The 15,712-nt window shown below is 33.2% G+C and overlaps 1 protein-coding gene across 1 annotated transcript; it reads left to right on the top strand.

Moving 5' to 3' along the window:
- Positions 1–422: 422 nt before the first annotated feature.
- Positions 423–7,025, top strand: LOC118032447 (putative disease resistance RPP13-like protein 1). The gene is made up of 3 exons (XM_035037161.2): positions 423–960; positions 2,525–6,408; positions 6,795–7,025. The coding sequence occupies exons 1-2, from the start codon at positions 634–636 to the stop codon at positions 6,353–6,355; spliced, it is 4,158 nt and encodes a 1,385-aa protein (XP_034893052.1). The 5' UTR covers positions 423–633; the 3' UTR covers positions 6,356–6,408; positions 6,795–7,025.
- Positions 7,026–15,712: the final 8,687 nt, after the last annotated feature.

Consider the following 15,712-nt stretch of genomic DNA (forward strand, 5'->3'; position numbering starts at 1 on the left):
CTACCTGAGATTACGAAGATAGAACGTTTAATCTATGTTTCTAAATAATTTAATTTATTTTTATTAAAAATTAATATTTTTATATTTTAAATTATTTTGATAGACTCATCTCAAAAATAATTTACTAATAAAACTTTTTAGGCTGTTTTTGACCCAAAACATGCTATTCTCCGACTAGTTTTAATATTTCTTTTGGTTTTTTAATTTTTTGAGAGTAGTTTTTATATTTATTTAAGGAGTATTAAATATTTTGGAGAGATAGATTACTTAAAAGATAAAATATTTACTAATAAAAACTTTAAATTAAAATCATATGTGATGGCTCTATTCGTTTCTTTTTCTTTTTTATTCAAGAAATGCTTAGTTAGTATAAAGTGTTTGCTCACTTTAAGAAACTATTCAAAGGTTACTCTCACTCGAGCTTAGAAACTGTCTTTTCTGAACTCGTAGGGTATCCGATGAATTGTATAGTGATAATCTGGGGTCAATAGTTTCGAGTGGCTGAGCTGTGAAGTCAACTGAGAACCCGCGTACTTACTTTGATTTTTCTTTCCTTTTCCATTCGTTAAAAACGTCTTCTTCTCTACAATTCTTTGCTTCTGCTTCCTTCCAATTCTCTGCAAAGATCCCATCATGGCTGTGGAGTACATTGGAGGATCAATTCTCTCCGCTGTCATTGAGGTTCTGAGCGAGAAGGTGACCGCTCCTGAGATTCTGGGCTTCTTCAAAAGCCACAAGCTCAATGATGGTCTTCTGGGAAAGTTGAAAGAAACTCTGAATACTCTCAACGGACTTCTCGACGACGCGGAGGAGAAGCAGATTACCAAGCCTGCTGTGCAGAGGTGGCTTAATGATGCTAGACATGCTGTGTATGAAGCTGAGGACTTAATGGAGGTGATTGAATATGAACATCTACGATCCAAGGATATTAAAGCTGCCTCTCGAAGTGTGAGGAATCGGGTAAGCATATGTTTTTGCCTTTCTCGTATAATGTTGGTATCGATCCCTCTGATTTTTACAAGCACAATTTGAATTGTAAAATATCAGAAAATTTCATATCTTTTCTTGAAATATTTCATGCAAACAACACCCCTCAATCAATGATGCTAATTTATCTCATGCAACCAATCCTATGATACTCTCCTGCAACCACTACTCATTATTATTCCAACAAATTCCAACCACTGGCGGCCCAGCTGTCAACTTAATTAAAACATGTTAAATCTAGAATTTGAATTAAATTTGTTTTTTTAAAAATAAAAAAAATCAAAGTTGACCCATTCAATTTTTTTAAAAAAAATTAGTATAATAAATATAAAATATTGATATAATAACACCTTTGAAAAAAAAATATGAAATGGCATACTTTCACATTTTCAAATAGCAACATTTAATAAATGTTATTCTTCTTAAGCGCAATAAAATGAAAGTTCAATCATCCAGTTCAAACTAGTCGGTCGATTGAATTCAGTTGTATTAACTAGTCGACTATTTCACATAAAAACAATAATTTTATGAATTTTTTCTTCCAAATATTAATTATGAGTCAAAATATATATGTGTTCAATATGTAGACTAAAAAAATAGATTTCAATTAAAATTTCAAAAAATTATTATTCACACAGTAGTTGTTATTTATTTTTCAATGTCAATGATGTATAAAGACTTGTGATAACAAGTGATTCTAAATAGTCATGTGTGTCTATCATAACTAAATGAGAATTTTCCCTAAACAAATTACGTGTATGACCTAACAAATGCATTTACGGACCGATGAGATAGTTTAAGGCTCAAGAGGAGATCTAGTTCCGACAGACCAGAATAACGACTAAAAAAGCTATAATTTTTTATTAGACTGTTAAATCGCACTCAAACTTGTATAGAAGTTTTCAAAAATCATCTTCCCTATTGTAGCCAATATGTCGTTATGTAGACTATCAAATCTCTAGATATCAAAAATCTCATCGAGGCCCTTCATTTTGGTATTTTTGAGATTTTTCTTATTATTTTCATAATCGGTCGACCGATTTAAGTAACCATTATGAACAAGTCAATTAATTAAGTTAGATGATTAAAGTTTCACCTTGTCGCTTTTTAAAAGCATAACATTTACTAAATGTCGCTATTCGGAAGTACGACAATATCTTGTTATGCTTAGAAATAATAAAATTTAGTAAATATTGCTTTTCTTAGGTGTGATAAGGTGAAAATATACTATTTTTCAAAGTTTTTTCAAACGATATCATTGCATCACTTTTTTATGTTTACTGTGCTAATTGCTGAATTTATCTTTCAAATTTTAGTAACCTGGAGGGTTAATTCACCATCCTATCATCTCATTAGAATCTTGGTTAGACTTAATTTTTTTTAAGAACATAATCTCATTTTAATTTTCTTTTAATTTTTTATAAACAAAACATCATTGCATCTGTGTGTTAACTTACTCGGTACGAGTTCAATAATTTTAGTATTTATATGTTCCTAAATTCTATCTCATATACATGGATATGTTCCGCCATTGCAGGTAAGGAATTTGTTTCCAATTCTTAATCCAGCTAATAAAAGGATGAAAGAGATGGAAGCAGAGTTGCAAAAGATCTATGAGAAGCTTGAACGTTTAGTTAAACACAAGGGTGATCTGCGCTACATAGAAGGTACTGGTGGATGGAGACCATTGTCAGAGAAAACAACTCCTGTAGTTGATGAATCTCATGTATATGGAAGGGAAGCTGATAAGGAAGCCATAATGAAGTACTTGTTGACAAAAAACAATACAGATGGTGCAAATGTAGGTGTGATTCCTATTGTGGGCATGGGAGGGGTTGGTAAAACCACTCTTGCTCAGCTTATCTACAAAGACAGAAGGGTAGATGAGTGCTTCGAGCTCAAAGCCTGGGTCTGGGCTTCGCAACAATTTGATGTCACCAGGATAGTTGATGATATTCTTAAGAAGATCAACGGAGGTACTTGCGGCACCAAAGAACCAGATGAATCTCTAATGGAGGCATTGAAAGGGAAAAAACTTCTACTTGTTCTAGATGATGCGTGGAACATTGTGTACAACGAATGGGTTAAATTACTGCTGCCTTTGCAGTATGCAGAGCCTGGAAGTAAGATTGTCGTGACAACACGGAATGAAGATGTAGCAAAAGTCACGCAAACTGTCATCCCCTCTCACCGCTTGAATGTAATCAGCGATGAAGATTGCTGGCAGTTGTTTGCAAGGCATGCATTTAGCAGTGCAAATTCTGGAGCATTCTCACACTTGGAAACATTTGGCAGAGAAATAGCGAGAAAGTGCAAAGGTTTACCGCTGGCTGCGAAAACTCTTGGGGGTCTTTTGCATTCCGAAGGAGATGTCAAGGAATGGGAGCAGATATCCAATAGCAACATGTGGGGTTTGTCGAATGAAAACATCCCTCCAGCTCTAACATTGAGCTATTATTATCTCCCTTCACACCTCAAACGTTGTTTTGCTTATTGTGCAATATTTCCCAAGGGTTACGTATTTGAGAAGAATCAAGTAATCACTTCATGGATGGCACAAGGTTTTCTAGTCCAGTCCAGAGGTGTTGAGGAGATGGAAGAAATAGGTGACAAATACTTCAATGACCTTGTCTCTAGGTCATTGTTTCAGCAATCACTTTACGCCCCATCATATTTCAGCATGCACGACCTCACAAGTGATCTAGCTGAATACATGTCAGGAGAATTCTGCTTTAAGTTTATTATGGATGGAGAATCGGGCTCTGGGTTGGAGGGTGAAAATTCATGCACGCTTCCAGAAAGGACTCGTCATTTATCAATCACTTCAACACTATGTGATGGGGTCTCTAAGATATTTCCTCGCATTCATGGAGTCCAACATTTGCGCACCTTGTCTCCACTAACATACGTGGGGGGGATTGATAGTGGGGTGCTGAATGACATGTTGACAAATCTTAAGCGCTTGCGAACGCTATCTTTATATCGGTGGAGCTATAAATCTTCTCAGTTGCCCAATTCCATCGGCAACTTGAAACATTTGCGGCACTTGGACCTTTCTCAGACATTAATTAAACGGTTGCCCGAAAGTGTGAGCACCTTGTACTATCTGCAAACTCTATTGTTAAGAGAGTGTCGAAATCTCATGGAGTTGCCATCCAACATTTCGAACTTGGTCGACTTACAACATCTTGATATTGAAGGGACAAATTTGAAAGAGATGCCACCAAAAATGGGGAAACTCACAAAGCTTCGAACTTTGCAATATTACATTGTGGGAAAAGAGAGTGGGTCTAGCATGAAAGAGCTGGGGAAGCTCTCACATATAAGGAGAAAACTTTCTATTCGGAATCTCAGAGATGTTGCAAATGCTCAAGATGCTTTGGATGCCAATTTGAAGGGTAAGAAGAAGATTGAGAAGCTGAGGTTGATATGGGGTGGGAATACGGATGACACACAACATGAGAGAGACGTGCTTGAGAAATTGGAGCCTTCTGAAAATGTGAAACAGCTTGTCATTACTGGTTATGGGGGTACGATGTTTCCCGGTTGGTTTGGAAACTCTTCCTTCTCAAATATGGTAGCGTTGACACTTTCTGGATGTAAGAACTGCATCTCCTTACCACCACTGGGGCAGCTTTCATCTCTAGAAGAGCTCCAAATTAAAGGATTTGATGAAGTCGTGGCAGTTGGCTCTGAGTTCTATGGAAGTGACTCTTCGATGGAGAAGCCATTTAAATCCCTCAAAATATTAAAGTTCGAGGGGATGAGAAAATGGCAGGAATGGAATACAGATGTAGCTGGTGCTTTCCCTCATCTTGCAAAGCTCTTGATAGCAGGTTGTCCCGAGTTAACAAATGGCTTGCCTAATCACCTTCCTTCTTTATTGATACTTGAGATTCGAGCGTGTCCGCAGCTTGTGGTTTCAATTCCAGAGGCTCCCCTGCTCACCGAAATCAATGTATTTGATGGTTCTAGTGGTCGTATAAATGCATCGGTATTATATGGCGGTGGGCGGTGCCTTCAATTTAGAGAATATCCCCAGCTAAAGGGAATGGAGCAAATGAGTCATGTGGATCCCTCTTCTTTCACAGATGTTGAAATCGATAGATGTAGTTCATTTAACTCCTGCCGGCTAGACCTTTTACCCCAGGTATCCACACTTACAGTCAAACAATGTCTCAATCTCGAATCTCTTTGTATAGGCGAGAGATCTCTTCCTGCTCTCCGTCATTTGACTGTCAGACACTGTCCTAATTTGGTGTCTTTCCCCCGAGGAGGACTAGCTGCACCAGATTTGACAAGCCTTGTGTTAGAGGGTTGCTTATATTTGAAGTCTTTGCCAGAAAACATGCATTCCCTCCTCCCTTCCCTTGAGGATTTGCAATTAAGATCACTTCCAGAAGTTGATTCGTTTCCTGAAGGAGGTTTGCCCTCCAAATTACACACACTTTGCATTGTGGATTGTATCAAGCTCAAGGTATGTGGTTTGCAAGCACTCCCTTCTCTTTCATGCTTCAGATTTACTGGGAACGATGTGGAGTCTTTTGACGAGGAGACGTTGCCCTCTACTCTCACAACCCTTAAAATCAAACGTCTGGGAAATCTGAAGTCTCTTGACCATAAGGGGCTTCATCATCTCACCTCTCTTAGGAAATTGAGTATCCAGGGTTGCCCTAAGCTTGAGTCCATATCAGAGCAGGCGCTTCCCTCCTCCCTTGAATACCTTCATGTCATGACACTGGAATCTCTGGACTACATGGGGCTTCAGCACATCACCTCTCTTCGCAGATTGAAGATCTGGAATTGTCCAAAGCTTGCATCTTTGCAGGGGCTGCCTCCCTCCCTTGAATGCCTTCAATTATGGGATCAACGAGGTCGGGACTACAAGGAGCTTCAGCACCTCACCTCTCTTCGCACATTGATTCTCAAGAGTCCTAAGCTGGAGTCCCTTCCAGAAGACATGCTTCCCTCCTCCCTTGAAAACCTTGAAATCTTGAATCTTGAAGATCTGCAATATAAGGGGCTTCGGCACCTCACCTCCCTTCGTAAATTACGTATCTCTAGTTCTCCCAAGCTTGAGTCCGTGCCAGGTGAGGGGCTGCCCTCCTCCCTTGTATCTCTTCAAATCTCAGATCTCAGAAATCTTAAATCTCTGAACTATACGGGGCTTCAACACTTCACCTCTCTTCGCAAATTGTTGATCTCGCATTCTCCTAAGCTTGAGTTCATGCCAGAAGAAGGGCTGCCCTCCTCCCTTGAATATCTTAAGATTATCGATTGTCCTTTGCTGGCCACAAGGTGTGAAAGGGAGACGGGGGAAAATTGGCCCAAAATTTCTCACATCAGCAGTATAAAAATTTCTAATTAGAGGATGAAGAATTATGCAATAACACTCTCCTGTCATTTGTCCAACGTGCTCAGGTATTTACTAAATTCTCAGCCTTGCATCTCCTTTGTTTTAAATTCTATTTTTGGAGCATGGCATTTTCACAACAACAGCCCATCACCACATTAGGTAGAGATAGGTTCCCAGCAATTTGTTCAAAAACAAAGGCGTGCATGATTTACAGTGAATCAGCAAATGCCAGCCCAAGATCATAATTCCTGTTTTCTTATTGTTTTCTGTTGAGGTTAATGTAATTTGAGATTCTGTTTTCAAAGCAGAGTTATTAAGAAATGAAAACAAGAACAATAGTGATCTTGCTAACATGGTATTTTATGGGATATTTAGAAGAAAAACTTTGATCAGAATATTTAACAGATGCTTAATACTAATAGCATTATATTCTTGATGGCTCTATGTTCAGGATTAAACTCGATAGATGGCCTCTGCCCAGGATGAAATGTGGATGATGGCAAAGTGAAAAGAAAAGGTAAAACCTGAAAGCGATAACTGCTGGCCAACGATGCAGCATTTCAGAAATCAGGACATCCAAAATGATGTATTTGATCCCAGTGCAAGCAACAGATCCAGAGATCTTGACAGAGTCGGATGTTTGCTTGCATGTGTTGTTATACTTGGAAACTCTGTGTTGCGAACAAGTTTGCCACCTTTTCGCAAACTTTTTTGCCAACAATGTAAGGAAATTAAGAAAAAAAATTATCTAAATTATTTTCAACGAGTTCTATTAAGATTTGTACTTCGCATCAAATTTGATCTTTAACTTGATTGCCGAGAAGAAGCTCAAGCAGGCTTGATTTGTAATGCTCACATTTCTACTTCCCATCAATTAGCTGACTTGTTCCCCAATGTCACAATTTTATATCTTAGGAGTATTAGTACTGTGATTGCTGTTGTTTTTTTAAAGTTTTTTCGTACTGAAATATATTAAAATATATATTTTTTTTAATTATTTTTAAGATTAGTACATCAAAACGATTTAAAACATATAAAAAAAGTTAATTTTTTATTAAAAAATTAAATTTAAAAAAAATGTGGTTTGCATCATATTTCCAAACACTTTTTAAAGGACAAGTTTGGTATTTCTAACATGCACACTCCAGGGGGCATGTTAAGATTTAATCACGCCAATCAAGCAACGGCAATATTGACAAGGATTTTTTCCTCAATTAAGCAATGGTCACTATGATGATAATAAGTGGTTTTGTACAGTGAAGTCAAGTGTGATTTTGTTATAATTAAATTAAAATATGCTATAAATAAATTATATGGATAGCCTAATAGATCCTTATAAACCAATAAAATAAGTCTATATTAAAAAGAAATCTAGTCGTACCAGACCAAAAAAATAACTAAAGAATGCCATAATTTTTTTATTTGATCATTGGATCATATTCAAATTTTTACAAGAATTTCTGAATTATGTTTTTCTTAAAATAATTATGGACTCGCTACTTCAACCATTATATCTTTAGATTTTGAAAATATTGTCCTAAGGTCTTGAATTTGATAATTTTTTGTGATTTTTCTTGTTAATTTTTAGTTTCTTGTTTATTTCAGATTTTATTCTTTTGTAATTTTAATTTTTTTGTAGTTGAGATATTATCTATTTAAGGCTTTATAAACCTTATAAAAAGATAAACTTTATTATTATTATTATTTTAGAGAGAATAAACTTATGAAATTAGGGTTTATATTTGCTGTCCGTGAAAAACTTTTAGACTAAATATGTTCCTACATTTTTTTTTCCTTGCTGTGTTCCTGTATGGTTTTATTTAGATCGCTTTAAAATCCAATTTCATATATTTATTATGTTGAAGAGTAAACATAAGCTAAGCCAATATTTTCATTACCATTTGGCCAAGAGTAATGGTCTCCATTAGTGCGATTGTCTCTGCAGATATGATTTCTTGGTTGAAGAGTGCAGTTTCAAAAGACGAGCAAAATGAAGAACCTACCAAGCATTTCTCAGGCCATTTGGCCCGCCAAACCTAAAGTGAAATAGATATGTTTATTTGTTTTTGTATTTTTAAAAATAATTTTTTATTTACTTCAAATTAATATGTTTTTAGTATTTTCAAATTATTTTCATATAATGATATCAAAAATAATTTTTTAAAAAATAAAAAATACTATTAACATATATTTTAATACAAAATATTATTTAAAAAACAATCGCAACCACAACCATACTGCTAAACAAGCAGGAATCTACCCACCAAAGCTATCATAAAAAAAGAGTGCATAAAAGGATTGAACAAAATCTAGGTAAACAAGGTAAGTGATATATCCGCCAAACTAGCATTTAGTGCTTAATTAACTGGTTGTTTTTTTCCCCATTAAAGCCATGCGATCCCTCCTATATATAACACAGCAATCATCAAGAAGAACCTACGAAATATTTAGAGATAGAAACTCAAGCAATTGGCATTTGCAATCTAAAACATTTTCTCAGAATCATCCCAGAAGATATGGAGAAGTCTTCTTCATTCATGTTGGCTTTTTTTGGTCGTGCTATTGCTGGCAGCATCTTGTTAGTCTCTCTCTCTCTCTCTCTCTCAATTAGCGTATATATTTTATTTTATGCTAGATTGGTGGTTGATTTATGTCACTAGTTAGATCAATTTTTTTTAATATAAAAAAAATATTAAGATTATAGTAGCATTTAAAAAATAAGAAAAATTTAAAACTCAGATCTTCAACTTAATTAGATCCAATATAAGAGTAGTTAATTTAATAATATGATAAAAAAAAAATGATAATAGATAAATCGAGCAAAAAATAGTAATAATTAACTATAAAAAATGCAATGTGAGTATCATGAAAATATATCTCCTGGTATTCTTAAAAGGGTTTTATGATCTTATTTCATAACAAAATTAAAATTAAATAAGAATATAATGACTATAGAAAGCGAGACATAAAAAAAATTAAAACTTAATTCCAAGTAAATCAAATATTGAATAATGAAATTGAATTTTTGTTATAAAAAAGAACAAAAAACCTACTCGGATCTACCCAGGTAGCCTGACAAATTCATGACTTGTTCATGACATTGGAATAACCTTATAGAAAGTAAATTGAATAACATAAAAAGCTTTATTGTTAAACCAACCCAATATTAAAAAGCAAAATCTAAAATAATTTTTTTTAAGAAAAAAATAAAGTTAACATATCAAACTCGTAACCTAATACATGAGATCAGGATAACCCTATAAAAAAATTAAAAAATAATGAAACAAAATCCCCAACAAACCCAATATTAAAGGATGAATAAAAAGAACCTAAAAAAGAAGCTAAATCAACTAGATTAACCTTCCAAACTTGTGATCTAGATTTCTGAGATTGGGATTAGCTCATAGAAGATAAACTTAATAAAATTATAAAACCAAACAAAATTCCATGAAGTGAGCAACTTATACTTATATTTGATTAATTAATTTAATTTAGTTAAAAAATAAAATCTCTTTAAAAAGAGATAAATTTAACAAAGAATTATAAATAAAAAGACTTAAGATAATCCAAGTCATTTTTAAAATTTATAGAAAATCATACAAAAGGAAAATTAAAAAAAAAAAAAACCAACGGATATCAATATTTAATTAAATGAGTATTGAAAGATGAAATGAAAAAACAAGAGTCTAAAAAAAGAAGAAGAAAAAAAACAAGCAGGTGAATTTCTCACACCTAAACTGATCTCTCAAATTCGTAATCCATAAAATTATAAACTGGATTTTAATTAAGAAGTTCAATTCCTAACCAATTTAATATTGAAGGATGAAACCAAATCTAAAATAAGACAAATAGTAACCAAATCTAAAATAAGGTTGGAATTGAAGAAAAAGTTCTAATTTTATAAATTATTTAAAATGAGACAAATAATAAAAAAAAAAAACATGAACCAAATCTAAAATAAAAATAACAATGAAGGGTTGCTTTAACAATTTTGAGGGTCATGTGCAAAAATCGAGGTGAAGAGAGAAAAAACAAAAAACAAAGAAAAGATCATTGACCAAATCTAAGGTTAGCAAGCAAGATAAATCTAAAAACATCAACAAACATTGTTTTTTTAGCTATAGTATTTGTCGTATATGCTGCATGTTTACTACGGAGTGATGGTAGCGCTAGCACGTGTGATGCATGCACCAACTAATTTTATTTTTTATAATTTTTATTTTATATTTATTAAAAACACCGAATATTTCCTTATCCAACTTTATTATAATTAAAAAACCATAATGAAAATACAAAAAAGCCTTTGAACACCAATTAAACAAAAATGTGTTTTCAAGGTAATATAGTCATTTCACCGTGTTTTTAAAAAATAAAAAATCTACTTATTCTAAGTTAATCTAAAAGTAACTAATGAATCTTGTAGAAAGATCATTTTACCTCAACTAGCTAGTTCATCATTTTTATTTTTATTTTTGAAGAGTAAAATAACCATTATATTGTTTCAATAAACAATGAGTCCTCTCACAATAAATATTCTAGTTTTTGTCAATGAATCCTTTTTTATTTCCTGAAGAATACTATGTTGAGTAATATTTTTGAAACATGAACAATTGCAGGTTCACACATGGTAGCAGCAAGAGGCCCAATTGCTGTGTTCAGCTGCCATGTCCCGCAAGACTGTGTGGGCAAAAATTGCATGTGTGGAACATTTTGCACTTGTATGTTTAACAGATGCACTTGTAGTGTTTGATATGTGGATGTAACAATAAACTAAATGTTTCAATAAAGTTCAAGCTACTAAGAATCTTGAATTTGAAGAGAATAGTACGGGAAATTATACTTTTTTTTCTTGAACTAAGCCATACATTAATTTTCTAATGATATTTTATTTGCATTTTAATTTTCTTTTTTTATATTAATGATCATATTTTTCAAAGTAATTAAGGATCTCCACTTAAACTATGAAAACTTGAATTCCATGAAAATTATTTTAAATTATTTTTTATATATTTTTTGATCGTTTTGACATGCAAAATAATTTTTTAAAAATAATAATAAAAAATTATTATTTTAATATATTTTTAAGTGAAAAACACTTCAAAACACAACTACTATTACACTCTCAAATACCCCTTTGATCTCACATTCCTTTTTGATTAATTTTGTTTTTGTTTAAATAGGAAAAAAATGAAAGAGAGTTTGGTGAGGAAGGAAAGTTTTATAAGTAATGAAGTATATTTTCGAACGAAAACTACTAAATGAAGTATATCGGTCAAATGGCTATATAATTATTTGTAATACTACAGGGATTGATTAATCCGTTTTTTTAAACTAAAGGGTCTGGTCCATAATTAACTCACTTTAAATATTTACAAAAAAAAAGGTATTGAATGTTTATAAACACGTAGTATATTAAATAAAAAAATTCTAAAAGATTAATATAGAGAGCTGAGAATGAACCGCCCATCGTGAAATTTTAGGTTTTTTTTATATATAAAATCCAGATTTATTTATGAGATTATTTAGTACGAAAATTTGTGTTGCTTAGATTCTGTTCGAAGACCAAATGAATAAAATTATGAACAATAAAACTGATATTATTTCCATGTAGATCTTTTGATGTTTATATATGTTGATTGATTTGTTTGACAAGACACGTAATTTAAGGGTGATTATTTTCTATTCGATTCGGTTTTTATCAAAAACAAAATAACCAAACCGAATTTATAAAAAAAAAAACTGAAACCGGTTCAAACCGACTGGTTTTGGTGCGGTTCGCTTTTTTAAAACAAAACCCGGTTCAAACTAATTTGCATGGTTTTTTCGGTTTTGCTCGGGTTTTTTTTTTTTCAGTTTGAGTTCGGTATAATTCGATTTGATTCTTTCAGTTTTAGGTTTATAAAATCAAAACCGAATCAGTTGGTTTTTTTTCATGATTCGGTTTTTTTTATTATTTTTTTTATTTTCTCAATTTAATTATTTTTTTGCTCATTTTTAACGTAACTTTTCTAATTCCTTAATGATTGGGATTTGGATTTTGAATAAAAAAGACTTGTGGAAGTTAAAATTTTAGAATTGAATTAAAGAGTTGTTGAATAATTAGAAATTAAAATAATAAAAAAAAATTACTTGTGCAGAATCAGGGCCATCACCTTGTGATAGCTTGTGCAATGGCATGATGGCTTTGATATAAGTTTTTTTTTTAATGTTATTGAATTTTTCTAGGTGAGATCGAGTGGTCTAGTGTGTCAATAATGATAATGCTCTGGTGGGTTTTTATATATATATATATAGTTTTCAGACCCTGTTTAATTCAAGATTTGGGTTTTGAGTTTTGACCGGGTCACCGATTGCTCGAATTAATTTTTTTAAAAAATCAAAATGATGTTATTTTAGTAAAAAAAAATATAAAAATCAACAGGTTGCGACCAGGTCTTGTCAAGTCAACTAGGTCACCGAGTCATCCCACTAAGTTGCACCGGGTTTTTTCTTCTCCTGTTTTTTCTTCCATCCAGCCAGGTTCTAACCCCGAGTTGGCCGAGTTCCTGGTTGACCTGTCGGGTCAGGCTGGATTTCAAAACTATGTTTTTTTATTTCTCCTCTCTCCTCTTTTTTTTTTTTTTTTTAATATTGAGTTGGGCTTGGTTGGCCCTTCTTCTCTCTTCTTCTCATCCAATCTCTCTCTTTTTTTTTTCTAAGTTTTTCTTTCTCCCTTCTCTTCAGGCTCGATTGAGCCAAGCCTTGTTAGGCTCAATTGGACCGTCCTCTCTCCTCTTCTCCCTTTCTTTCTAGATAAAGTTGGGCTTTTTTATTTTGACTCTGTGTCATTAAGCAATATTCAAAGCAGAAAACACAAGCAAGCAACTGATATTTACGCTCTCTCAAGTAGTTTAAATCTTTATTCTATATAAGCATCTGGTGCTTAATTTTATTTTTTTTAATCTAGAAGAATACTATAACGAGTATATCTTGGAAATATGTAGGATTGTAGGTTCACACACTTTGGAGAAGCAAGAGGCCCAATGCTTGTTTTCAGTTGTAGAGTAGTCTATTTGAGATTGTGGTGGTAACAAAATGTTTTTTATATAGAAATATATTAAAATAAAATATTTTATTTTTTTAAAATTATTTTTGATATTAACACATCAAAAAAATATAAAAATATAAAAAAATTATTTTTAAAAAAATTATAATTTTAAAATTTTAAAAATATGATTTACAACACATTTTCAAACTTGCTTGTAATATACCTTAAGACTGTGTAGGCAAAAATCACCTAGTAGAAGAAATCAGGAAATTGAGAGGTCCATTGGATTCGATGCTTGTAATTTTTCTTGAAAAACTGAGCTATACATTCGCTAATAATATTATATATTTCAAAATAGTCGAGGATTTTTTATTAACCTGATTAATATTGTGATATTGAATTACATTTTAGGAGCATAGTTATTAAATCCGGTTCTAGAGTTGACCCGGCCAAAGAGTCGGGTTCCGGGTTTTATGAGTTGACCCGGGTTGACCCATAAAACCCAGGTTATTTAAGGGTCAGGTTATGTTAAAGATAAGAAATGGAAAAGGAAGGCAATGAAGTGGGGATCAGTGTGGCAGTCATGTTGTCGGTTGTTTTGTGCAGGGAAGGGACTCATCTCATCACTATCTCCTCACAAAGTTTATTTACCCTCTCTAACTTCATCAAAGCAACCAAGTTGTCTCTTTTTTTTGAACGATCTGTTTTGTGCAAGGATGAACACGATATGTTGGAAGCTCAGAAGCACACTCATTGCTCTTGTTGCCTCTCTCTCTCCTGAAACTGTGAGTTTGGTCCCCCCCGCCCCTCGATGACTAAGACCTGCTAACGAAGAGGAAACGGGTGAGCGAAGAGCTTCATTTGCTTCTTCAAATCGGAGCTGTCAAAAGGAAAAACAAAATAGCTGACCAGCTCCTCGATTGGATGGGACTGGATAATGAAACGGATCGTACCCTTTTAGACAATTTATATAATCACTTATATGATCTGTCTAAGGAGTAGGGGAGGATTCCCTTCAAATATCTAATCTATTCTTTTTTGCCTTCCCTAGGCTCACGTTCCAATTGCAGTCCTCCTACCAGCCATTTCTTAGCCATTTTTAGTTATCTTGCTTGGAAGTTTTCTTACATCCCCTTCAACGTCCCAGTTAACCTTCAATTTCCTTCAAGTTACAGTCATCAATAGTCAGGGCTAGAAGGAAGAAATGGAACCCAACGCCAACCCTCAAGATCTCCAAATCCAGATCTTCAATCATCTCAAGCAGACCCAACGCCAACCCTCAAGATCTTCAAACCCCGATCTTCAATCATCTCAAGCAGACCCAACTCCAAAACGCCGGGTCTCGTCCGAGTTTGCCCGGGTCGCTCTGGTTATGGGTCGACCCGCCAAGTCGCCCAGGTTTTGCCAGGTCATTGCGCTCTTCGGTCTTTTGACAAACCCGGACCGGTCTAGCCACCGGGTCGGCCGGGTCCTAGGTCGATCCGCCGGGCCGGTCCGGGTCCTAGGTCGATCCGCCGGGCCGGTCCGGCTTTAATAACTGTGGTTAGGAGAACTATCCTGAATTAATCTAAAAAAATAAATGGATATCTTTTTTTTAATATAAAAAAAATTAATAGAATGATGGTCGAGTTTTTAACCCGGATCAAGTGTAGATCAAAGGGTCATTAATCAACTAATTAGTCAATTATTTTATTGACATTTTAGGTTCACATTTTTTTTATTTTCTACTGGAAATATAGAAGCATACTTGGGCTATATTTGTTTTCTGGAAATTGATTTCTAGAAAACTATTTTCCAACATTTCTTGTATTTGTTTATTATTAGAAAAGTTGGTCAACGAAAAACACTTTCCAAACAAAAAAAAAATTTGGCGTGGTTTCCAGAAAAGTGTTTTTCTTTTATTTTGGGTGAAAAACACTTTCCAAAAGTTGTGAAAAATTTATAAATATCATATTATTTACTTATTATAACAAATTTGATCCTCAAACTTTTGATTATATATATATATATTGTTTTGAATATTTGCTTTTCAATTTCATCCCTTAGAATTTAATTTTTATATTAATTTTGGTTTTTACTTTTATAATTGTTATTTGCTTTTCCCTTATAAATTTTTAATTGAAATTTTTTATCTATCAAATTTGGTCCTTATTCTTTTGATTGTTACTTATTTTATTTAAAATAATTTATGAAATATTAATTATTATTATTTTAATTTCTTCATCTTTTAATTTTTTAATTTTTTTGATTTGATCTCTATTATTTTGATTATTATTTATTTTATTTGAGATAATTTATGAAATTATATTTTTTTTTTCAATTTCATTCTCATTCAACTTTTT

This window comes from Populus alba, chromosome 17 (genome assembly GCF_005239225.2).
Source record: "Populus alba chromosome 17, ASM523922v2, whole genome shotgun sequence".
Classification (NCBI taxonomy): Eukaryota; Viridiplantae; Streptophyta; class Magnoliopsida; order Malpighiales; family Salicaceae; genus Populus; species Populus alba.

Excerpts from the sequence above, each read along its gene's own strand:
- LOC118032447 (XM_035037161.2), top strand. The coding sequence starts at position 634 with ATGGCTGTGGAGTACATTGGAGGATCAATTCTCTCCGCTGTCATTGAG. Across the intron at positions 961-2,524 it reads CTCGAAGTGTGAGGAATCGG|GTAAGGAATTTGTTTCCAAT; the intron begins GTAAGCATATGT and ends CCGCCATTGCAG.